The 25,738-nt window shown below is 38.6% G+C and overlaps 1 protein-coding gene across 5 annotated transcripts in view; it reads right to left on the reverse strand.

Annotated features, from left to right (window-relative positions):
- Positions 1 to 25,738, reverse strand: part of ENPP2 (ectonucleotide pyrophosphatase/phosphodiesterase 2) — a 118,896-nt gene that overhangs the window by 73,457 nt on the left and 19,701 nt on the right. For 4 of the 5 annotated variants that reach the window (XM_032252592.1, XM_032252585.1, XM_032252583.1 and 1 more), the window contains exon 2: positions 10,417 to 10,519. In XM_032252592.1, coding sequence (XP_032108483.1) covers positions 10,417 to 10,519 — 103 coding nt within the window. Of the gene's footprint in view, positions 1 to 10,416; positions 10,520 to 10,777; positions 10,886 to 25,738 lie in introns of those variants that run through there. The other variant, XM_032252574.1, reaches the window with a different exon arrangement.

Here is a 25,738-nt window from a genome sequence, read left to right on the forward strand (position 1 = left end):
ACTGGAAAATAAGTAGATTAATGTTGTGGGTAGGGCCCAATCAGTAAGTAGTGACTAGAAATAATTAAATTTGATTCCCATCCCAATATACAAAATAGTTTCTGATGAATGGAAAATATAAACAGTCTCATGACTGTTTCTAGGAATGAAATTTTTCGTAAAGTAGAATGTAATTTAGAAAGATCTATCAACATTGTTAAATGCTTATAAATGTTTCAGCCAGAAATTTTATTATTAGAAATTTGTTATTTACCCATATTTGCAAAAGTTTGCCAAGCTACATGTACAAAAAAATGTCCATTGTTCATTGCAGTCCTTTCGTTATAGATGAAGAGACCCTGAAGTCAACCAAAGTTGTTTTTCCCATCAAGAAAGAAAGAATCACTACAGCCATAAGTGGACTATTGCACACCCCTGAAAAAGAATGAGTCAGATCTCTGTATGCTAATATGGAAAGATCTACAAAATATATAAATAAGCGTTTTAAAGAATAAAAATAGGGTAGAATGTGATATATTAGACTTTGTGTTTAAAAATAGAGATAAAGAGGGCAGTAAGGATAGAAATAAAGATAGAAAGAAAAACAGAGCCAGAACTACAAACAAGTAAAAGACAGGGTAGGGCAGAGGAAAAATGCAAACGTTCAAGTTTGCATCAGTTTTTTAAAATACAGGTGTGAATAAACGTCTTCCTTCTGTCAGAAACAGTTTACGGAATTACATTTGGGGGAAATGGTTGAGAAAGAGAGAGGAAGAAGATTTTTACCTTTCTGTTGTTTGAAATTTCTAACATTTTACAGTTTCACAGGTAGTTGCCTGGTCTTTTTGTTTGCTTACTTACTTTCTCTTTCCTTCTCTCTCATATACATACATACCATACAATATATGTGTGTGTGGGTATGTATATATATGTACAAAATATATACCATATATGTGTATGGGGATATGTGTATACGTATGCACAAAATATATACCACATAATATATGTATGTATGGGTATATGTATATATGTTTAAAATATATACCATATGATATATGTAAATATCCTAACAAATATTATTGACATGCAATTTCTAAATTTTCTTATTTACATGTTTATTAATTTTTCATTTTTTATAATTCATATGTCTTACTTTCAAAATCAAGGAAAAGAAGCAGGAAGAGAACAGATGTTAAATGTCATTTCTAGTTTTGCCCAAGCCATTTATCTGAACATTCTGCTCATCCCTTAGTCCTTTGTCCTCAAAGTCAGAGTCATCCAATCCCAGTCTTTATGGCATCAGATAGGTTCAACTAAGGCAAACAGATTTACCAGACCATGAGATGTGAAACACTTTTGCATGGTTGATCCTAGGATGTTGAAAGACATATAAACCATACCAGTCCAGTTTAGGAAAGAACACTTGTTTCCAACGCATGGTCCGTAAACCCATATTTTTCTATTGACTTTGGCCAACCTATCAATAGTGCATGCTGAACCATACAAAACCATGGAGGCAGGAGGGGTTGAGAAACACCAAAAAAAAGAAAAAGAAAGAAAAAAAAAAAATACAGAAAGTCCTACAGTTAAAATAAATATAAGGAAAATACTTTCAATTGAATATTCCTTGAGGGTACTGCTTAGATAAGACTCATCTCAACAGTCATCTTGTAAATTTTCCGTAGAATTCAATAACTCGAGCTGCTTACATAAATAAACTTAGCTGGCCGGGTGCGGTGGCTCACGCCTGTAATCCCAGCACTTTTGGAGGCCGAGGCACACGGATCACAAGATCAGGAATTCAAGACCACCCTGGCCAATATGGTGAAACCCCATCTCTACTAAAAATACAAAAACATTAGCCAGGTGTGGTGGTGCGTGCCTGTAGTCCCAGCTACTAGGGAGGCTGAGGCAAGGGAATCACTTGAACCTGGGAGGCGAAGGTTGCAGTGAGCCGAGATCGCACCACTGCACTCCAGCCTGGCCGACAGAGCAACACTCTGTCTCAAAAAAACTTAGCTACACTGGTAGCTGACATACTTCAAAGAGATCTAAAGGTAATTTGTTTACAGATGTGTGGTGTTCCTGCATGCATTTGAAATTGTCCTTCAACCATGCACCTTGCTTTCTTGTCATCATAATCTCTTCCCTATTTATTTTATTGTTTTTTGTTTGTTTATTTGTTTGTTTTACAATAGAGTTTCGCTCTTTTTGCCCAGGCTGGAGTACAATCTTGGCTCACTGCAACCTCTGCCTCCCAGGTTGAAATGATTCTCCTGCCTCAGCCTCTCGAATAGCTGGGATTACAGGCACCCACCACAACACCCAGCTAATTATTGTATTTTTAGTAGAAACGGGGTTTTACCATTTTGGTCAGGTTAGTCCCAATCTCCTGACCTCAGTTGATCCACCTGCCTCGGCCTCCCAAAGTGCTGGGATTACAAACTTGAGCCACTGTGCCTGGCCTATTTCTTTCTTTACTTTCAGAATATCTGTGCGAATTTTTAGCCACATTTAATCTTTCTTCACTCATTCTGTCAAGCTGATTTTTACCATTTTCTTGCAACCTTAATCATTCTCTAAATTTGTTCCTTGCTTTGTTTCTGAAAAATAATTGAATCTCACCTAATAGTCGGTCCCTATCAGTTACAGTCCTTGCCAAACCTAAAGACACACAAAATTAAAGACAACTTCGTTAAGAGTTAGCCTTACACTCATAATGCAAAGATGTATCTCAAAAGAAGTACTGTACTTAAGATTAAGTTATTAACAGCTTCAAATTAGAGTAAATTCCTAGGCCTGGGCAGATTAGGATATACCTGTGTCAAAATTCATTCTTGAATGACTTGAATTTAGCTGAGAATGACAGGAAGAGAAAAAGGAAGGTAGTTTGAACCATATAGAATCTCTTATAAACCAATAACCCCAAGAAATTAGAGCTGCTATCTTTTTTTTTTTTTTTCTTAAATGGAGTTTTGCTCATGTCACCCAGGCTGGAGTGCAATGGCGTAATCTCAGCTTACTGCAACCACACTCTCCCAGGTTAAAGCGATTCTCCTGCCCCAGCCTCTCAAGTAACTGGGATAAAGGTGCCCACCATGCCCAGCTAATTTTTTGTATTTTTAGTAGAGATGGGGTTTCACCATGTTGGTCAGGCTGGTCTTGAACTCCTGACCTCAGGTGATCTGCCCACCTCGGCCTCCCAAAGTGGTGGAAGTACAGGTGTGAGCCACTGGGCTGGGCCGAGCTGCTATCTCTCTTAAATAAAAGAGAGTGAGTGTATGACAAGGCCTCGGTAATGCCACAGACTCCTGTGTGCAATGGAAACAACAGTCTTGAGTTGAGTGTACAAAACATAAATCAAATGATTAAAGTAACAAATAAACAATAGAACGGGTAATTCGCTTTGCCTTTCCAGGGTCTGTTCCAGCCCAGCCATCTTCTTTCATGACACGCTCTAGCCCCAGTTGTTTTCCTAGGGGTTCTGCAATTCACCTTCATATTCTTTTTTTAATCATTTTTTATGGATGAATAATAGAAATACCTCACTTGGAGGTGATAATACATTCATGTAGTTGGTAAAAATCAAGTCAGTGTACTTGGGGTCTCCACGTTCCCTGTCCTCCTCTCTACACTGAGCCTAAGGTGTTTAAAATCAAGGAAACGCAAGAAGCAGGAAGAGAACGATGTTAAATGTCATTTCTAGGTTTGCCCAAGCCATGTATCTGAACACTTTACTCATCCTTCAGTCCTTTGTCCCTGCAGGCATTTGAAATTTTTAGGACTTCTCTCTTCATTGTGCCTGATGTAATGTCAAATAGGGAAAGATTCTCTGATTTATCAGAAGTCTGAGTTTTAAAATATGCTGTCTTCCTTTACTTGACCCAAATCAAAGGATCATTGACGTGAACACTTCAGATGTATAACTTATTGAGAGGTGGGATGAAAACTGAAACATCAATGAACTTGTGGTATCCTAAATTTTCATCATTACCGAGATCATCATAAAAGTGCAGAAAACATTTGAGACTAGCAAACAGAAAGTACTCTCAAATGTTTCAAGGCAGAAATATGTGATAAGTATGACAGAGGCTTTGAATTTCTTTTTTCTTTTCTTTTTTTTTTTAGACAGAGTCTTGCTCTGTTGCCCAGGTTAAAAGGCAGTGGCACTATCTGGACTCACTGCAACCTCTGCCTCCTCTGTTCAACCGATTCTCCTGCCCCAGTCTCCCGAGCAGCTTGGATTACAGGCATCCACTACCATGCCTGGCCAATTTGTATATTTTTAATAGAGATAAAGTTTCACCATCTTGGCCTGGCTGGTCTCAAACTCCTGACCTTGTGATCCACCTGCCTCGGTCTCCCAAAGTGCTGAGATTACAGACGTAAGCCACTGCACCCAGCCAAGGCTTAGAATTTCTTATGAGGCATTTGCTAATACCTTTATGAGATTCAAATTCTATTGTTGCCTTTTAAATTACATATTCAAATGATATTATTTTACTTCAAAGATACAAGTCAGTTCCAGAATCTTGAAAAACAAATGTTCATAGTTTTACAGTGTTCTTTTTAAAATAGAGTCCTCACATTTTAAAATATACATATGTACATATATGATATGTATAACAATGCTATGTATTCCTTATTTTTCACAGAAGAATAATTTCATGATTTAAAGAAACATCAATGTAAAATGTAATTTATTTCATTGAAATTCATAATTCTGATAGAAACAGGTACAATTACTTTTACTTAGGTCAACTGTATGTCTAAAATATTCCATCTTACGATATGTATAAAGAGTTAAGGTTGTAGAATTCTAGTGCCGGCCAGGTGCAGTGACTCATGCCTGTAATCCCAGCACTTTGGGAGGCCGAGGCAGGCGGATCACCTGAGGTTGGGAGTTTGAGACCAACCTGACCAACATGGAGAAACCCCGTCTCTACTAAAAATACAAAATTAGCCAGACGTGCTGGCGCATTCCTGCAATCTCAGCTATTCGGGAGGCTGAGGGAGGAGAATCACTTGAACCGGGAGGCAGAAGTTGTGATAAGCCAAGATTGCGCCATTGCACTCCAGCCTGGGCAACTCTTAAAAAAAAAAAAAAAAAAAAATCTAGTGTCATTTATTCCATAATATACCAAATCAAAAATTTGATTATTTAATTAACTTATTGGAAGGAGCCTAACTGATGACAAAGTTGTGGCCAAAACATTACTTCATCTTAGGCTCCCGATCATATTTCCCTCTAAATCCCCCCCCCCATAAGACGAAAATGTTCAAATCTGGATGATAGCCAATAGAAGAGACAGTATTTACATTTGGAAATATTTAGCTTAGCCTAAAGCTGGAAGGTTCTTCTGAGCTTTGTCTGGTCCTGTTTATGATACTGCTCTCTATGTGTTCCTCCCATTCTCCTTGGTTCTTAGCCCAGGTGTTTCCTGAAAGTGAGAGTAAAGCCTTAAAAAGTGTTACCAGCTGTGGTTACACCACCCTTAAGAGCGTTAAACAGGGAGGTTCCCCTGCGTCTGCTGCCCTGTTTGAAGTGTAACCCACAGGGCAAGGCAGAGGACAGTGTGCATGGCATTCAAGATACTGCCCAAACTGCCCAACTTTGGAATTTAATACTGTATTACCTCTCCTGGAGTATATGGTTCATTCTTTAGGGTCATACTTCTTTTGTATTGAAGTTGCCATTTTTTTTTAATGCTTCTGACTTCATTCCTTAGTAAATGGAACTTACACACAGGCCTACATGTCAATATCTTTGCTCCCTAAATATATCACTTTTTATAAATATCCATTACTGCAACATCACTGTTATCTCCTCTTCACAGCTGCTAGGCCAGATTTCATAAACCTTTTTTCTTAATAAATAGGTCCACCTTGGAAGTTTTTAAACATCTGTGCTTTCAAAACTTTTATACATACAATGTCCTGCTCGGGCGCGGTGGCTCATGTCTGTAATCCCAGCATTTTGGGAGGTCAAGGCCAGTGCATCACCTGAGGTCAGGATTTCAAGACCAGCCTGGCTAACATGGTGAAACTCCATCTCTACTAAAAATACAAAAATGAGCCAGATGTGGTGGTGGGCACCTGTAATCTCAGCTACTCAGGAGGCTGAGTCAGGAGAATCACTTATACCTAGGAGGTGGAGGTTGCAATGAGCTGAGATCACAGCAGTGCACTCCAGTCTGAGACATAGTGAGTCTCTCTGTCTCTCTCTCTCAATCAATCAATAGAATGTCCTTATATAGAGCTCACAAACCACACACACACACACACAAAAAAAACAGATTTCTATTTTACTGAAACTAAAAGTTAAAAACTTTAATTCAACATCTAAACCACTTAAATAGTATTTAATGGCCATCAGTAGCATAATCTAATGATTTGCACATCTGCTACCAAACAATGAAATGTTGTCAATTAAAATTAAAGGTATTGTTAACTCCATAAGTATAAATTTATACACTGGCCTTCAAACCTAATTGAAGATAAATTAAATGCATTATCATATACTTAGCGCCTTACAGTTCTCATCAGCCTTAAACACATTTTCAAAACCTTTTTCAGATCAATAAAAGCAAATTTATCCCCATTTTCCTAGTTGGAAAATTAGATTTCTAGGCCTCGTATGAGTTAGCAAAGGCCTGGATAAAATTTTAGATCATGTCACTGCAACTATTTTTTTCATCAACAAAAGGTTTTTCAAATTTCGTACATAGGTTTCAAATTCTAGAAGTTCTTTTCAAAATATAATTTTGAGGAAGATTTGCTGACTTTATTGATTCAAAAATCTAGGCTGAACTTCACGGAAGACTGAGGTTTCTGAGTATGTAAACAAGATAGAGGATTCCCTACAGTTTTCAGATAAATGAAAAATCAATACACTACAGCCCCGTTTAACAAAGAACTGAAAAATCTGTACCCTCCTTAGCTTCCAGTTCAGATAATTTCATTCCATTGACTTAAACTCCCCAGTTTCTACCTGAAATTATACATAAAGCCCCATGACAGGATATTCCTCATGAGAGAGTTTTGCTCACAGAGCAAATGGCTGGTCTATGTCAGCTTTACAGTTTCCTACATTCTACTATGCCAATATTTAAATAGCTTTTCATTGTAGAACATTTCTAAAATTATCAAATGAACATAAACCTTCTCACTTCTAGTACCATTTTCTGATTTCCCGGTGATTCTCAAAGAAAAGCTTTACTGATAAAGTTGTTAGTGAGAGTCTACATTTCATATGAACCTATGAATTTCATTCACATACTTTTCAACTTTCTTTTCAAGCCACTAAAAACAAAGATGAATTAAACTGATCTTTTAAGTCTCTGTTAGCCAGATATTCACAAGCCCACAAATTTCCCTTTGTCTTTTAAGAATTAAATTACTTACACATCAAAGAGGATACTCTATTTTTACTTGGAGACAGAGTTTCTAAATCACAAGTCTCAATAAAAGAGACGCCTGGATAACACCACAAACATACACACTGCAAGCGCACATGAGTGCACAGACACCTGCAGACATATAAACTACCTTGCAGTCTTAAAGGCAAAGCAAGTGGACCACATCAGACATATGAAACAAAGATGTCAAACTAAATCACTCTTATGATTTATATTTTCTTTGAAAATTTATTCCAGCCATTTCACCATCTTACTAACCTGAATGCCCATTATATTTACCCAACAGAATTATAAGTAGCTTTTCTCATTTCGTATCTCCTAATAAATCTATAAATCTCTTATGACCTGGTATAAGAAACCTTGTTCAGCCATTACTTCCTATCCTAACAATAAATCCAGGTAACAAGTGTGCTAGTTAATTAATTATAACAGTCTGTTTGCACTGCCACAGACTTGAAACTAACACCCCAGTCCATAGTACAGCAGCGAGGGCTTCTATGTGTGCAGAACATTCTCAGCTATTCTTGAGGACTCTGAGAAGCTGTGGTTACTGAACAACTGCCTGCTTTTGAATGGTGGATCTCACCCTGATCAATCCGAAGCTAGCCATATATCAATACACTTTGTGTTCCTTCTATTTGTTGAAGCATCCTTGGAGCACTGAGCTTCCCAGGATTTCTTTGGCGCCAAAAGTATTGTTGGAAATTGACATAGCTGCCTCCCCTCCTAGTGTCTTATTCTCACAAGTTTATAAAATTTACCCAGTGTTTTCTGATGGGAAGGCTTTTCAAATCATAGAATAACCAGTCACATGTATCAATTGACAGAGATCCTTTCTAAGCATAGGCAGCATTTAAAAACATAAAAATATTTACACTGTCTACAGTATGCTTTTGCCCAGTTTACTAAGTACATCTTTGATTTTCATCCAGGAGAGAAATCAACCACAGTTCCTAAAAAGCAGATAAGCTATATCAAAAGAAAAATTAAAAAGGGTGCAGGCATACCCAAACCATAAAATTCAGAGTTCAGTTGCATTGTATTCTAAGACTAAGATTCATGTGGTTAGAAGTTTTAACTAATACATTATTTTAGATGATATCATAAAGTCCTAAAATAACCGATGACTTAATTAAATAATTAAAGGAGCAAATTTGTGTAGCAATCTTATGACCATTTAGGTTTACAAATTACAATATAGACTATACTGTTTTTCTAGAAGTGGCATTTATTCATTAGTTCGTATAGCTATTCTTATAACATATGGAAATAATTTGCTATACACAAAATATTTTCAAAGACTAACAAATCTAATCTATATGTTTCAAGTTTTCCAGTAGTGAGCACACAAATTCAAGAAGCAATGAAACAGAATGATTCCTGGGATTTTTTTTTTTAATCCAGCAAGAAAAGTAGAAATCATCCAAGTCTGCTTCTCATTGTACAGCTAAGGGAACAGACTTCACAAGTGACTTGCCCAACACCACACAGCAAGTTACAGGAATCCAGGGTACCAGCTAGGATTTTCATGACTATTTTTCCAAAGAAGTCAACTTTAAAAATAATGAGTGACTCGTTTTTACATTCTTTAAGGAAACAGCATTTACTGCTTTCAATATCAGTTTTCACCAAAGTAATATATTAAGATGAAACAGAAAAAAAAAGTTCCTTTTAGTGTTCATTGAAAAGAACCAGCAGTTGGCTCTCAAGTTGCTAGCTTTCCCACACAACCATGCTAAGGATTTGATTCCCCTGGCTGTTCAGTCACAGTCAGTATTAATGGGAGTGAAAAAGAGGCCTTTGAAGAGAGCATTTGCTACTAATAAAAACAGCATTCTCTAGCTCAGTGATCCACTGTCCTCTCCCTCCCCAACAGAAGACGACTCATTTTGTCCATTTGGCTCCCTGGGGCTGCAATTTTTATGATCTACTTTCTCTTCACCCCAGCCACACCCCACTTCAATTCACTAACTCACTTCTAATATTATTCTTTCAGCCTTCTAGCATGATTTGAAAGTAACTTAATTGACTTAAGATTTAGTATTCCATCAATGTATGTATTGATTAATAAGAAACTTGATTAATAATAAAATTTCATGCTGGCTAAACAGAGGGAAGTGATGGTCTTTTATAGCAGTCAGATCAAAAGTACAGGGAAACACAAAATTCAGAGGAAGACAGACAAACATGCTTGAATGTCAGGAAAAGTCCAGAAAATATTGTTCCCTAGAGTGCCCATTACTTAAAATGTAATTTTTTTTTATTTCTAAAACCATCAGCAGCTCCAATTTCCAGGAAATTAACCAACTCATTGCTTAAGACCTGGTCAGTTAAGCCCCCTCTGTCTGCACAAGGAGCTCCTTTATAAGAATTCCCACACTGCTTATGGCACAGTGTATTGTAAAAAGAAACTCTTTCACTTTGGTTCTGTTGGTTAAGTCAAGGTACGCTATTAAAACTTACCTTTCCTTTGCCAACAGAAAACACAATGAGTACAAATCAATCCTGAAAACTCTTCGAGCACCTCCTCTCTTTTATGTTTTTCCAATTTTAAGTAAATCTTAAAGTTCTAAATTTCTGAAGTTGCATAAAGATAGTTCATTTGCCTTTTTTACTTTTATTCTTTTTTCCTACATCAGAACTTTCTAGTGGCAAATACTACATCCTACATCATGTGACAGCAAATCAGATTTGTGTAGCTCCGATATTCAACCAACACCTGTTCTCAGCACCTCTACTTTAGCCTTGTCTATGAACAAGAGTTTCAATTGTATCTTAACATTTACAAATCTAAGTACAAAAATTGAAATAGCCAGTTATGAAACAATCATAAATGTTCTCTAATGAAAACCACACTCTCCCACCTGAATTAGATACATAGGTGGTTTTACCCAGAGAAATTTAGGACTTAGTTATACTGCAAGATCGTATTAAAGATAAATGTCTTAATAAGCTTACATCAATTCCTGCTATGTAATATTTTTAAAGAATTGAAAACGCAAATCCTTTCGACACTTACCTGTAGGAGGACCTTCCTCCCATCCTTCTGCTCTCTTAATTCGATGTGCAGTGAATCCTAAGCAGATATTGACTCCAATGGCAAAAGTGAACAGGGATGTTATCTAAGAGAATAAAGAGACCACGTTGTCAAATACAGCTGAACAAATACAGCTGGACTAAATCAAATTACACAAAGGCAATTCAAATGGCTTCAATATCACCACCAATCCTACCACTTCCAAGATGCATAATAAGGAGCTATCTTAATTTGCACAACAAAGAGGAAAATGCCAATCAGTCACTGATTCTGAAGATCAAGCCTGTCCCCTGTCATTCCTCCCTTCTCCCACCTGGCACGGCTAGAACGAGCTCCTCCTTACCATGTCGAGGATTCTTGGAAAGCCTTTTGCAGCGTGTTCTCTTTGCCTTCACGAAGTGCACTGCTTTTGGGGCTCCGGGTTTAATTAACTACAAGCAATCCCACCTGGGAGGTTGACAGACTCCTGTGATTTGCCCAGAGCTTCATTACATCACAGGGCGTCCGCAAATCGCAGCTCTGAGCCTGAGAGGCTTAAGCTATCATCCCCGTTATATCCCCGCCCCCTTCCAGGTCCCTCCCCTAACCCACAAGACACTTTCATGTGGTAGCGCTGGCAACAGGAGGGTTTCTTACATTGCGGTGGCCAGTAACAGCGCATGTTCATTTTCCTTTCCTCACAAAAACATGGTTTGTCAAAAAGAAACCAAATGCATTTCATCCGATAAAAATGAAACAGGGCTGTGCAAGGGCTTCTACCAGCTTGAAGCTTTTAAGGTTTACAATGCAGTCATTCAATGGCGTCAACCTCACGACTTTATTTTTCTAAGCAAGGAAAGTTCTATCATTTGTAAACCTAATAGCGTTCCTGTCTTTCCCATGGATTTATTTTCCAGGCAGTTTGAGCGACCCTGTCCCTAGTAATACATTCTCAGCTACTTCTGCCTCCTTGAAAGTTTCTCATGATGAAATCTCACCAAATTGTAACTAATATGAGAGATAACATTATTTTCCCCATGCTGTTGTTCAAGTTTAGAGAAGTAACGTTTATCGAAATACTGGAAATGCCTGTCACAGCATAAAGTCCTTCTGCCCTGTAAGGACAAACAAAATAACTTCACTCTCTGCCTCTTCTTCCCGAAAAGACTGTCAGCTTGTTTTGGGGGCTTTTTTGAGAGGCGGGTGGGTGGGGGAAGTGGATGGCATGGGAAGCTTTATTAGCAATTGAATTTAGGAAGGAAATCTCAATGACAGCAAGAGTTGAGATGTAAACAATTGTTTCCCTAGTTATTTCTCAGTTACATTTGCACGTAGCCACCAAATACTGTGTCCGTTGAGGCTACTGTGGGTACTAAAGTTTCTTTACTGAGCAATTTGGCAAACAGCAAACTTTCGAAAGAAGAAATCGTCGCCTCTAAATCTGAAAGTTGTTTAAATATTACATGCCTTCAGGATTCAAATGAGGGAAGATTTGTTTTGGGGGTCTTTCTCACCAGGTCCAGTGACCATCTTTCTTGCATAGCACATGTGTTCGTGTGTAAACAAATACAAGGCTTACCATGCAACGAATTACTAACAGAGTAGTGGCTCTGCTCAAATAAAACCTGATAGCACAAAAGCAAAACCTTGTTTATAGGGGCTTGTATAGTAGGCCTGGGTTTGATTACAGATTCTTAGAATCTAGTAATACCTAATTGAAAAAAAGAAAATATATATACTACCAAACTCTGAGTTGTCTTTCTAAAATCCTTTTAGTTTTGTGCTCTAGGACAGGCGTATAAATGTTTCTATGTAAGTCTCAGCTTTTGTCTGTATGCCATACTGAACAAATTTGGAGAAGGGTATTTAGCAAGGCGTATAAAAGATGTCAACTCCAAGTAAGATTTTTCTATAATTTATGTTAAATTTCAAGATACAAGCCTGCTATGATAGAGGAAAATAATAAACCCAAAAGAAAAATATCAAGGCAATCCTGTTATTTCATTATATGCCACAGTGCGCTAAATGTTCTAAAAACAAAAACAGCCTCTTCTTTTGCCTTGCCAGAGCCTAACAACTTTCGACATTGTCTGATATTTGATTGTATAAACCTAGCTAGATGACAGTGAGGTTTCCCTTGGAAAAAAATTAGAGTTCAGCAGCTGAACACTGCCCATTAATTTGTCTCTTATATGCAGACTAGCTGTACAGGGGAAAAGCTGTAATAGCTAAGTGGATCCACTTGTTACCCATTATCCAAAAGAGTTGAGCTCAGCCACTATTTCTTTTTTCTTTCTTGACACGGAGTTTCACTCTTGTTGCCCACACTGAGTGCAATGGCACCATCTCAGCTCACTGCAACCTCCGCCTCCCTGGTTTAAGCGATTCTCCTGTCTCAGCCTCTGGAGTAGCTGGGATTACAGGTGCCTGCCACCAGACCCAACTAATTTTTGGCATTTTTAATACAGATGGGGTTTCATCATATTGGTCAGGCTGGTCTCGAACTCCTGACCTCAAGTGATCCACCCACCTCGTCCTCCCAAAGTGCTGGGATTACAGGCATGAGCCACTGTACCCGGCCCTCAGCCACTATTTCTGTTAACCATTCTGCCAAAAAACTTTGTCTTTTATCAGCTTATCGTGCATAAGGAGCTTGTTAACATACACACACACACAAGCACACATGGGCACACCTACATCATCTTGCCACAATTAAACAGATTTTTACTACAAGATTGTCGTTGTAAATTAGCTTTCAGGAGGATAACCAGGATGACCAAAGTCCCTACCTCGGGGATCAAATTAACTACAAAATAAAATTATCCCTCATTACCCAAAGCTGAAAACAACCAAAAAGCCCGATAATGTATAAAGTAGGTCGAGAAATTCAACTAAAATGACTGGAATTTGTCTAAAACCTTCCCTAAGAAAACTAAATTAAGAGAAGTTCACTTGCTGTGGTGTTTAAGGCTTTGTAATAAGGTCACCTGCGGCTGGCTCTGTAAACAAGAAGTGCATAAGACTGAAAAGTTAACTTCCAACATGGTTTATTAACCCAGCCATATTTCAAAGAACACTGCCTCCTGGCAGAAAAAAAAACCTAGAACTATAAACAGATCTTTCAACAGTCTCAGTGCCTAGAAATCATTCTGTGGTTTTCAAACTTTATTGGGCATCAGAATCACCCTGGAGGCTTATTTAAAATGCTGATGTTTATGCCCTGCTTATCAAGACCCTGATTCATTAGGTGTAGCCAGTGGAGAGACGGGAGAGGAGTTTAGAGGCCGGATAAGAACTGGCACAATAGGTTATCTTGAAGAAAGTCAGATAAGAACCACATTTATGGAGATAAGGCCTGGTTCCTGCAGCAGATATGACTGCCTGGCTTTAATAATTGTGGTCTGGCAGGAAAATTCAACCTAAGAATAAACAAAAGCTATGCTTCCCAGATAGGAAACACTGATGGCTAGAAGATCTTATCCACTGAAAGGAGGAGCTTGCAGTTAGATCATTTGAAGTCCTCCTGATTTCAGACATCCAGGCAGCAGCACATAATATAGAGCTTTAATTTTAAGCCATACCCCATCTGATACCTTAAACTATTTATAATTGGATGATGATCTGAGACTTTTAGGAAGCCTAGAAGTTGTGCTTCTCAATTTCTCCATTACTTCCTTCTTTGGGGTTTAAATGATTTTTTGGTATACTCTTTTGAATACCCATTTTCAAGCTCACCACTTCTTTCTTCTGCCTGCTCAAATGTACTATTAAATCACTCTAGTAAATTTTTTTATTTAAATTAGTGTACTTTTCTGTTCCAGAATTTCTATTTGATTATTTTTTGAATTTCTATTTGTTTACTGATATACTTTGTTTAGGGAAATATTGTTCACTTCATTTGCTTTACTTTTGTTCATGTTTTTATTTTTAGCTTTCTTATGCTAATGATGGTTGATGTAAAGCCTCTGTCTAATAAATAAAACATCGGTGTTTCCTCAAAAAAATGATAAATACCTCATTTAGAGAAGCAGAGCATTATAATAAACTACTCTGAATTAATTTATTTATGCTCTTCATGTTGAATTGCTTGGCCTAATTCATAGTGGAATTTTAATATGTTATTAATAGCATTCACAATTAATTGGACATTAAAGTTTACATCTCTTAAAGAAAAACTATGGCTCTTCCTCCAGGGAACTCATCTCCAGACTATAAGAAGGAGAGCGCTATTTTATTGACTTTGCTGGTGACACAAAGCAGCAGTGTGTGTGTTGCTTAATTGCAATACAGTAGTCACATTTATATAAATGCACAGTTTATCTTTTCACGAAATTATTATATGAATCCTTGTTCCCTAGCCCTGATTAAGATAAGAGGGCTTGAGGTTAACAGTAAGAGTTGAAAGATAAGTGATTGAGGGTTTTCATTCTTGGTTCTTGAAGTGATCAATTGCCATGAACTGACTGAAATGGTATCTACATCCAGAATTTCTCATTACGCAGAATTTACATGACTTGATTTAACATGATTCCCAGAATGATCCTAAGATTATGTATGATGTTAGATAATTATTAACCATGCGATTTTCTGTAGAATCCTTTAGCAGTAACTATAGCACATACACAACAAAAGTAAGAAAACACCATGTATATTCTTCTTATTCTATCTGAAAACTCTGAGTGTTCTTGTTTTCGAGTTTTTCTGTGGTTGAGTGCTATTAGAAAATTCAGAATAAAAGCTGGACAACAATCTTTGCAAAAGGATTTGCTAGTCTAAACCGAGCAGAAAATTTTGATGGCTCATGAAACAAGCTGGCTCAATTGCTCCCACAATCCAGGGCTGCAGATTTGTATAAAGTAGATAACCACTTACAATTCTAAACCACTGGAGCAACGTTTCATAGGTAGTCTGTGGTTCCACAGGATTCTCCAGTGGAAAAATAGCATATACCTGTTCAGGTGCAAACTAGGCTTGTGCTATGAATTATTAAACAACCGAAAGCTGACATCAACACTGTTGCATCTTTCAATGACTTTAACTTATGGCATAAATTGTATGCATTACATTTACTCCCTATGGAATCTAGCCATGAGTCCCGACACCAGAGCAATCTCTGTCCTGTATGAATATTGCACAAATATTCATTAGCTCCTACAATGTACCAAGCACTCTTCTGGACACCCTTCAGCTACGTAAGAAGCTGACCCACGCATAGCTCCTGCTCTCCACATTAATCAAGTAGACACAGAAATAAATGTAAATGCAACTGTGAAAAATGAAGAAATATAGAGGTAAATTGTGATTTGAGCACGTATCATTCAGATTACCTAGTCAAGGGGGTCAGAGAAGAATTTGTGGAGTAAGTGTTCACCGAGTTGTGATTTGAAGGATGTGTGGGAGTGAGTAACTAGGTTAAGAAAGGAGGAAATAATTCTAGACAGAGGAGACAGAACGTGCAAAGATTCTGTGTAAGATGGAGATACGGCACATTCACGAGACAAAAAGGCAGCCAGTTTTAGTGCAGGGAGAGCAAAAGTGAAGATAAAGAGGAGACTGCAGAGGTTAACAGAGGCTGGTCATGTGAGACCTCGGAGGTCATGTTGGGTGGTACTGCCTTTACTGTAAAGGCAACACAAAGCCCTTAAAAGGCTTAAGCAGGAGGAGGCTTAAGCAGATTTTGAAGCATTAATCTCTGTACGGTGTAAATATGAATTAGAGAGAGTCAAGAATGGATATAGTAGATCAGTTTGGAAACTTTGGCAGTAAGCCAGACTAAAGATCATGACGGCTTGCACCAGGGAGGCTATGGTGCAAAGCTATGGAGAGGGAGACAAGTGGGGGGGTTAGAAAAAAAGACGTGTTAATGAACTGGATATGGGAGTTGAGGGGCAGGAAGGCATTAAGTGTGACTCCTGAATTAATAGATACTTAATAATTACAATGACCATACATATATACTCAGTGAAGTCACTTCTTTTTAATTAGATCATAAGAAAGATATGGAGATAGGTATCCATTTGCTGACACCCTAGAATTAAATAGCTAAAATAAGGGATAGAGCTAACAGCTTTAAAACAGTTTCTGCCATGATTGGAGATTACCAAAAAATAAATAAATAAATAAATCCTGGACTTTAAACACTACAAATCCATCTATTCATAATTGAAGTTTTAAAAAGCATTCCCCATAGGAAATAACTCAGCTTTGTTCCTAACTCTAGCTCATTAATAAAACATTTTAAAACTCAATGTAACTATTTCTTTTCAACTATTATAAAGCCTGCATGCTCAATGCCCAGATGAATGGAGAAAATTTCCCCCTTGCAGAAGAGCTCAGTCGCCAGCATGCATGTAAGCCAAGTGAAGATTTTCTTTTTTTTTTTTTTTTGAGACGGAGTTTCGCTCTTGTTACCCAGGCTGGAGTGCAATGGCGCGATCTCGGCTCACCGCAACCTCCGCCTCCTGGGTTCAGGCAATTCTCCTGCCTCAGCCTCCTGAGTAGGTGGGATTACAGGCACGCGCCACCAAGCCCAGCTAATTTTTTGTATTTTTAGTAGAGACGGGGTTTCACCATGTTGACCAGGATGGTCTTGATCTCTTGACCTCGTGATCCACCCGCCTCCTCGTGATCCACCCGCCTCCTTGTGATCCACCCGCCTGTGTCTACTCTGCAATGTGACTGTGTGATATATGAGCACAAAGGAGTAAGGGGATAATTAGGAAAAACAACTGTTTTACCAAAAGTTTTACCCTAAGATCGACGACTCCCATATTTTACCCACCAGTCTCAGTCACATAGGCAAGCTGCAAACTCCACTTGCAGATAAAGAAATGGAGGCTCAAAGAGTATGGGGCATCTCCAAAACAGTCAAATAATTGACTGAGTCAGTTCTAAAAGCCAGGTGTCCTGTGCCAGCTCAGTCCTTTTTCCACTGCAGCGTGGCGCCTCTCTGCTACACCACACGAGGGCCACCACTCAACACGTCCCAAATGAAGCTACCTCCACAACCAGTTCACCCTCCCAATTCCATTTCTTTTCAGGAAAATCTTAAATTCAACTCACTTTCTGTTCACTTCAATCCTTTCCTCTCCTGCTTTTTGCCAGACAGGATGTCTATAGAGTCTAGTTAATACAACAACTACTGCTTCTGTTATCAGGGGCCGTTAGTTCCTAAATTATCTTCCTATGCCATCTCCCTTAGGGTCATTCCTTTGGCTTCATGTTTCTGGGCACGCATTAGACAGTCCTCTCATAACTGCTCTTCCTGTTTGTACTCTCTGTCCCCTCTGACCATCATTTCACTAAGTTCTCTTTTATAATTCATTCCCATTCATTACCCAGAAATCCCTAAACCATATGCAAATCTGATGATTTTCCTCCCAAACTTAAAACTTTTTTGTTTGGCTTCCTATCAAAGCGGTTGTCAAAGTATGGTCCCTGGACCAGCGGGGAGGAAACCTGTTAGAAGTGCTTGGAGCCTACCTCATACCTACTGAATCAGAAACTCAGGAAGGGAAAGCCCAGAATCTACGTTTTCACAACTCCACCAGGTGCTTCTGATGTGAGTTTGAGGACACAGACCTGGAGGATAAGCTCAAACTGCTTCAAAAGGCCCATAAGACCCTAAATCCAAAACTCAATTCCCTGAATTCAAATCCCAGTTCGACCACAGTTTAACTGTGAGACCTTATATGATGCTTAGGCAAACTATTTCTCCATCCTAAAACTCAGTTTTCTTGTCTGTATCCATCTCGTGGATTCTTGAGAGTATTACATGAAATAATCCATGTAAATCACCTAGCACAATGCCTGGCACGGAATAATGGTTAATACATGTTAACTTTTCTTAATTAGAGAGCTGTTTTCCATTCCTTGATTAATTTGTGCTCTTTCACACCTCCATTCCTTAACACACATTGTTGCTTTGGCCTAGAATGCCCCCTCCACCTAATCTCCCTGGCAAACACCGACATATTTATGAAAATTCAAGTCAGGTGTTCCCCTGCTGTGAGCCTCCCCAGTTTTGCCCTCCTCTTCACAGAGAACAACAATGGGCTGTGTTACCATATTGCCTGCGATCTCTTTTAAGGCAGCTCTATCCCCTGTGATCTCTCCAAATGCAGGGACCAGTTATCCTTGCACTTCACAGAACTTTGCTTCCTGCCTGGAATATAGGAAGACAATAAATACTTCCCAAATGAACTACTTGGAACAAAGAAATGTGACATGTAGTCCTTCCTCTGTTACTCACCAGCTTTGTCATTGCAAACCCAAGCCTCTTCACTTGTAGAGGTATCAGGCTAAGTGGCTTTCTAGCCATTGTTTTTTAAGAGTAAAACTTTGTTTCCAAATAAAATCTTAAAATGAATACCAACATCTAAATTTGGAGTTACTCTGTTTAAGGTGGAAGTAGGGAACCAGGATCTCAACTAACAGCGACCTCTTCTCTATGGCGCCTTCTCAGAAACCTGGATATTCAAGGAGCAAAATTTATACAACTTGTAAAAACAAACAAGCAAATAAAAATCAATAACTAGGCCAGGCACAGTGGCTTATGCCTGTAATCCCAGCCCTTTGGTAGGCCGAGGCAGGTGGATTGCTTGAGCCCATGAGTTGGAACCCAGCCTGGGCAACGTGGGGTAACCCCATTTCTACTAAAAATACAAAAATTAGCTGGGCATGGTGGTGCACCCTGTAGTCCTTGTTAGTCAGGAGGCTTAGATGGAAGGATGGCTTGAGCGCAAAAGGCAGACATTGCAGTGAGCCATGATCATGCTACTGCACTCCAGCCTGGGCAAGAGTGATGAATAAATAAATAAATAAAATCAATAACCAAGTTAATTCCATTGTTTAAATATTGTTCTAAATCCTGTGCTTTCATTGTAGTATTCAGATACACACACACCCCAAAAACTGAGCCTCACAGGCCTGACCTTTCATTGAATAGTGACAGAAACTCTCACCCCAGGCAAGCCCTTCCAAGAAGGAGTCCAAGCTCATTTCTGCATCCACACTTCCACTCATGCTGTTTCCTCATCCAGAAGTCTTCCTCTTTCCTTCGTGTTCATCCAAATCGTAGTCAATCCATAGCCTTCCCTAAGTCTCAGCAACTTCTCAAAAATCTCCCTCAACACTGCAACACCCACTGCACCACCCTCATTTCAAGAACCTAGAGATTCTACTCAACACATTTATCACTTTTCTCTATTAGAGTTCCCTGTTTTTTGAGTATTTCTTGTCTCAGCAATAAGAATATAAATTCCAGCAGGAGGAAAAAGCAACATGCTATAGAGGGTAAGAGTTTGGATTCTTTGGCCAAGCGCAGTGACTCACACCTGTAATCTTAGCACTTTGGGAGTCCGAGGAGGGTGAATCACCTAAGGTCAGGAGTTTGAGACCAGCCTGGCCAACATGGTAAAACCCTGTCTCTACTAAAAATTAAAAAAAAAAAAAGAAAAATTAGCCAGCCATGGTGGTGAGTACCTGTAATCCCGGCTACTTGGGAGGTTGAGGCAGGAGAATCACTTGAACCCAGGAGGCAGAGGTTACAGTAAGCCGAGATCGTGCCATTGCACTCCAGCCTGAGCAACAAGAATGAAACTTTGTCTCAAAAGAAAAAAAAAAGTTTGGATTCTGGAGTCCAACCAACTTGATTCTGCCACTTTCAAGCATGAGGTCTTACTCAACTTCTCTAAAACATGAGTTTCTTTTTCTTTTTCTTTTTCTCTTTTTTTTTTTTTGAGACAGAGTCTCACTCTGTCACCCAAGCTGGAGTGAGTCTCGCTCTGTCGCCCAGGTTGGAGTGCAGTGGCCTGATCTTGGCTCACTGCAACCTCTGCCTCCCAGGTTCAAGTGATTCTCCTTCCTCAGCCTCCCAAGTAGCTGGGATTGCAGGCATGCATCATCACGCCCAGCTAATTTTTGTATTATGAGGAGAGATGGGGTTTTACCATATTGGCCAGGCTGGTCTCGAGCTCCTGACCTTGTGATCCACCTGCCTCGGCTTCCCAAAGTGCTAGGATTACAGGCATGAGCCACCATGCCTGGCCGAGTTTCTTTTAAAAAGTAATAATTGTTCTTATCACACAGGGTTGATATGAAGACCAAATGATGTAATGCATGTTAAGCAAGTACCTGAGTGCCAAAACACACAAATACTCCCCTTTACTCTATATATAAGAGAATAAGGTCTGCATCATCTGCTATCATGCTGTCAGCATCTTTCAAAGTGCTGAGCTTAGTAGTGACATAGGTTCTAAGAATATCCCTTTATTTATAGAGATATTATATGTAAGTAAAGTTAATAATGCTTCAGTCTACCTTTTTCACATTCTTTTTAACCTCATTAGAAAATGAGCAGTTCTTATTTGGCAAAGAGTGGGGTGATTCTGGAAGGACAGCTTTGAAGGACACATTTCTACCATAATAATAAAGCCCCTCTATTTGGATTGGAAAGCCCCAAAAAGTTGAGCTTTAACTCAATAAATGTGTTTGGATTCAAACTTAAAAGGAAGTTTACACTTGCCACTGCAAAGGTGTAATTACGTGCTTACCAGCACAACGGGACTCTCTCAGGGAGGAAGCAAAACTGCCGTTTCTGTGATTCCCCTTGCAATCATACAACAGTGAAGACATTCAACAAACTAGGAATGGAAGACAACTTCCTGATAAAAAGGCTTCTACAAAAAATCCAGAGCTAACATCATCATATTTAATGATGAAAGACTGAATGCTTTCTGCTAAGATCAGGAGCAAGACAAGAAAGTCTCCTTTTACCACTTCTAGTCAACTTTGTACTTCCAGCCTGAGGAATAAGGCAAATAAGTAATAAATGCCATCCAAATTGGGAAGGAAGAAATAAAGCTATCTCTATTCACAGATGACATGATCTTGCATATAGAAAATCTTGATGAATCTACCAAAAAAGAGGTGAAACTAATAAAAATGAGCTTATGAATGTTGCTTAAGACAAAAATACAAAAATCAGTTGTATTTTCATATACTAACAATAGAAAATCTAAAAGTTAAGAAGAAAATTGCATTTATAATAGTATCAAAGGTCTAAAATACTTAGAAATCAATTTGACAAAATAAGTGAGATTTGTACACTAACCATTAGAGAGAATCATTTAAATATATTAAAGAATATCTACATTTGGAAAGATCTTTTTCATGGTTGGAAGACATCATTGTCAATCTGGTAAGAAAGTGAAAAGATGACCTACAAGATGGGAGAAAATACTTACAAATCATATAACTCATCATGTTCAAATAGCGGGAACATATCATGAACCCTTACAACTCAGCAATAAAAAAAGATATATAATCCAATTTTTAAAAAATGATCAATGGGTTAGAATAGACATCTATCCAAAGAAGATATACAAATGGACAATAAGCACATGAAAATTTGTTCAACATCATTAGTCATTAGGAAAATGCAAGTCAAAACTGTGAGATACCACTTTACACACACTGGGATGCTAAAATTTAAAAGGTAGTTAATAAAAACTACTAGAAAGGATGTGGAAAAATGAACTGTAAAATGGTGCAGTCCTAACCCTAACCCTAACTCTGCCCCTAACCCTTTGGAAAGCAGTTTGCCAAGCAGTATGGCAGTTCCTTAAAATGTTAAATATAGAGTTACCCATATAACTGAAAAGTTCCACTCTTGTATATGCCCAAGAGAAAGTAAACATACTACCACACAAAACATGAACACCAGCGATCACAGCAGCATGGCCAGCTGATGAATGGATAAGCAAAATGGGGTAGATCCATATGGTGAAATATTACTCAGCAATAAAAAGGAATGAAGCCCTTATATGTGCTTCAATATTACAAACCTTGAAAACATCAAGCTAGCCACAAAAGCCACATATTGTATGATTCCATTTATATAAAACATCTAGAGTAGACAAGCCAACAGGGGAAAAAAAAGTAGATTAGCAGTTGTCAGATGATGGGATATTGACCGCTATTGGGTATGAGATTTTGTTTTGGAATGATGAAATGTCCTAAAATTGCGTAACAGTGATGTTTACACATCTCTGTAAATATATTTAAAACCATTGAAACGTACAGTTTAAAAGAGTGCATTGCATGATACATAATTATATCTTTAAAAAGCTGCTATTTAAAAAAAGAACTAATGAGATTATACCTGCAGAGAACCAAATTCCAAAGCATCTGGATGCACAGAAAAGGAACATTAACCCTGATTTTCAGATCTCAGGTTTGTGCATTCAAAGTTGTCCCCAGAGTCAACCTGGTTATCCTCTGAAACTGATGATTAACAGGAGGACTGATTCATTTGAGTCACGGTGTGGTCTGCTCTTAACGAGCCCCTGTGTGTGTGATGAAACCCTCTGTATTCCCCCACATTGGAAGGACCACTGGGACTTTGTCAGAGTAACTTGGCCCTCTGCCCTATCTCTTTCATCAGGTTTTCTGTTTCATTTTACTTTTAAATAAAACAGCCTAGAAGAGAGCCTAGTTCTTGTGTACACATCTAAAGTATCCTGAAATTTAATGGCAACAAACTGTAAACAGAGTCTGTGGGGCAGCAATGAGAATTTAAGAACAATAATACCTTTCATTTGGAGACTATTTCTTTTAAAAAGAAAAAGGCCTATGAACTAAAGTTAATGTTAGATAGATCAAAGCTCACTCACTCTTCCAACTTTGCAATCAATAAAACAGAAAGGCTGCTTGATAGATATGTCACAGAGCTAAAGGACCTCTGTCAGGGAGATCAGGATAGCTCATCTGGCAGATGGGCATCTATTATAATGGCTGAATTATAGACAGGGGATTTTTAAGTAGATAAAGAGAGGAAGGGGATTGCAAGCAGAGGAAATTCCAGGAGCAAAGACTCAAAAATTTCAGAAACGGTGAAGAGAAAGGAAAAAGCAAGTATGTATACATAGCACCACACTTGACATGGAAGAGACATTCTTTCAAGTGGTAGCTAGTATTATTTGGTAAGTGTTTGCAGTTTGCCAGGCAACATACTGGGGACATTTACGTATTGCATCGTTTAATATTTATAAAACTTTCACAGTATTATCATTGTCAACAGATAAGAAAACAGCCTCAAATATATCAAACAACTTGCCCAAGTTAAACTGCCTATTAAGAGGAGAAATCATCTTTTCTCTTGATTTCCCAATAAGAATTACAAAACTGGGAAGGCCTCAAAGGAATGGGAATTTCAACTGTCTACTGAAAGAAACCTAAGTCTACTTACTAAAGGCAGAGGATCTGATAAATGTTTGATGAGTCGTGACACTTGACAATGTTTCCTAATTCAGAAGGTAATAGAAGCCACAGATTAAGATTTATTGTAGGCTGACCTTCTTGTGACCCCACCCCCCAGAAAGAATAGGTTGCAAATGAAAAAGTGACCAGAACCTTGGGCATCCTGGCCATGTCATTTCAAAATCCTAAGAGCTCAGAGAGAATGCTGGTCATTAACAGACAATTGCCTAAATTTTGGAAACCAGAGTTTTCCAAATTCAAATAATACTGGTTCAACACAGATTTAGTAAGCATCCATTACAGTATTATCTAATGCTTGTTGAAAGCTTACTCTGTGTCAAGTACCACTTGATATCAAGGATAGTGAGATAAAACGCATGTTTTAGTTGGGAGATGGTAAAGTGTCTTAGTCCATTCAGGCTTCTATTTTAAAAATACCATAAACTGGGTGGCTTATATATAACGTAAATGTATTTTTCGTAGTTCTGGAGGCTGGGAAGTTTATGATCAAGGCCCTAGCAGATTCTGTATCTGGTGATGACCCCACTTCCTCATAGAAGGCTGTCTTCTCACTGTAATCTCACATTATGGAAGGGTAAGGGTCTCTGTGGGGTCTTTAATATACTCCCTTTCATGATTTAATCAACTCCCAAAGATCCCACCTCCTACTATTATCACCTTGGGAGTTAGGATTTCAATGTATAAATTTGGGAAGGACATAAACATTCAGACTATAGCAGGAAGTCAGCAGCTTGTTAAATGCAGTATCCTGAGAATTGGCTCCCTCAATCTCTATTCATCCCACATTCAGGCTGCCTTTGTGTCCTGCAGATTTTTTGCAGAAATGGTTATAGATACAGTTTATAGACTCTGCCGACTATGCTCCTGAGATTGTCATTATGCACATGAAATTTAGACAGCAAAATTGAGATCCCTCTTCCTGTCCCTTTCAGCTGGTTCTCTGTGCAAACGAGATCAGAAATGATAGGTTTTCTGCAGTATTATTTCAGTATCTATTCTCCAGCTTCCTAAGCATCAGGAGATGCCTGTGGAGGTGACAGAAATGGTAGCCTCCTGATTCCTACATCACAGAAACAAGATATGTTCTTGAACTCAATATTCCAGTGATAGGTACCTGCCACATACAGGGTACTATGGACTGAATCAAAATTCAAAAACATGTCAACAGGTTGAAATCAAGAGTTTAAAAAACAAGATTTGAGAGAGACCCAGCCAGATCAATCTACCTGGGATAACATTCTTGAAACAGAATACAAAATTTACTTATACGACCTTGCACGAAGAGAGACCAGCACTAACAATAATTCTTATAAAAGAAACCCAGGCATTTGTATTACCTGCAAGCTCTATAGAAGCCCACGTTTGGCTACCACCCCAAATGACTTCATTTTATCCTAGGCTTCTTTAATAAATGATTACTGCCCACATCCATGAGGGAAAAGTTTCAGCTGAGCGTAACCAGACTCCATCTAGATTATGTTCACTTCTGGATAGCTCATTTTAAGAGGTCGTTACAAAACTTGACAGCATTGAGAGAGGCATGGCCAGGATGAGGAGAGGTCCTTATTACCCAATTCTTTCATCAATTCACTCATTCACTTGTTTATTTACTCAGCAAACTTCTATTGAGCACCTAGTCTATGTCAAGCATTGAGGATGCAGCCTCTGCCCCAGAAATCGCACATTTTAGCAGAAAAAAATAATGTCAAGTACCTGATCAATGATAAAGAAAAAAGAGCACAAGAGCAAGAAAACAGAGGAGTAACAAGTGGAGCTATTTTCAGTTAGGCAGCAGTGAAGATCTCTCCAAAAGGATGACATTTGAGCAGAGACTTGGATGATGTGAGGAAGAAGCTGGGTATCTTGGAAAGAATAGCAAGTGCAAAGGGCCTGAGGTAGGAGCAGCCCGGTGTGCTCAGTGAGGCCAGTGTGGCTGGAGTGGAGTGAGAGATGGAGCGGCAGTAAGAGACAATGTCAAAGAGGTAATTGGGTGCTAGTTTACGCAGGACCCCGCAGGCCATAATGGAGGCTTCATGTTTCATGT

The sequence above is a fragment of the Sapajus apella genome, unplaced genomic scaffold, assembly GCF_009761245.1.
Source record: "Sapajus apella isolate SASKATOON/1434 unplaced genomic scaffold, GSC_monkey_1.0 scaffold3, whole genome shotgun sequence".
NCBI classification, from domain to species: Eukaryota; Metazoa; Chordata; class Mammalia; order Primates; family Cebidae; genus Sapajus; species Sapajus apella.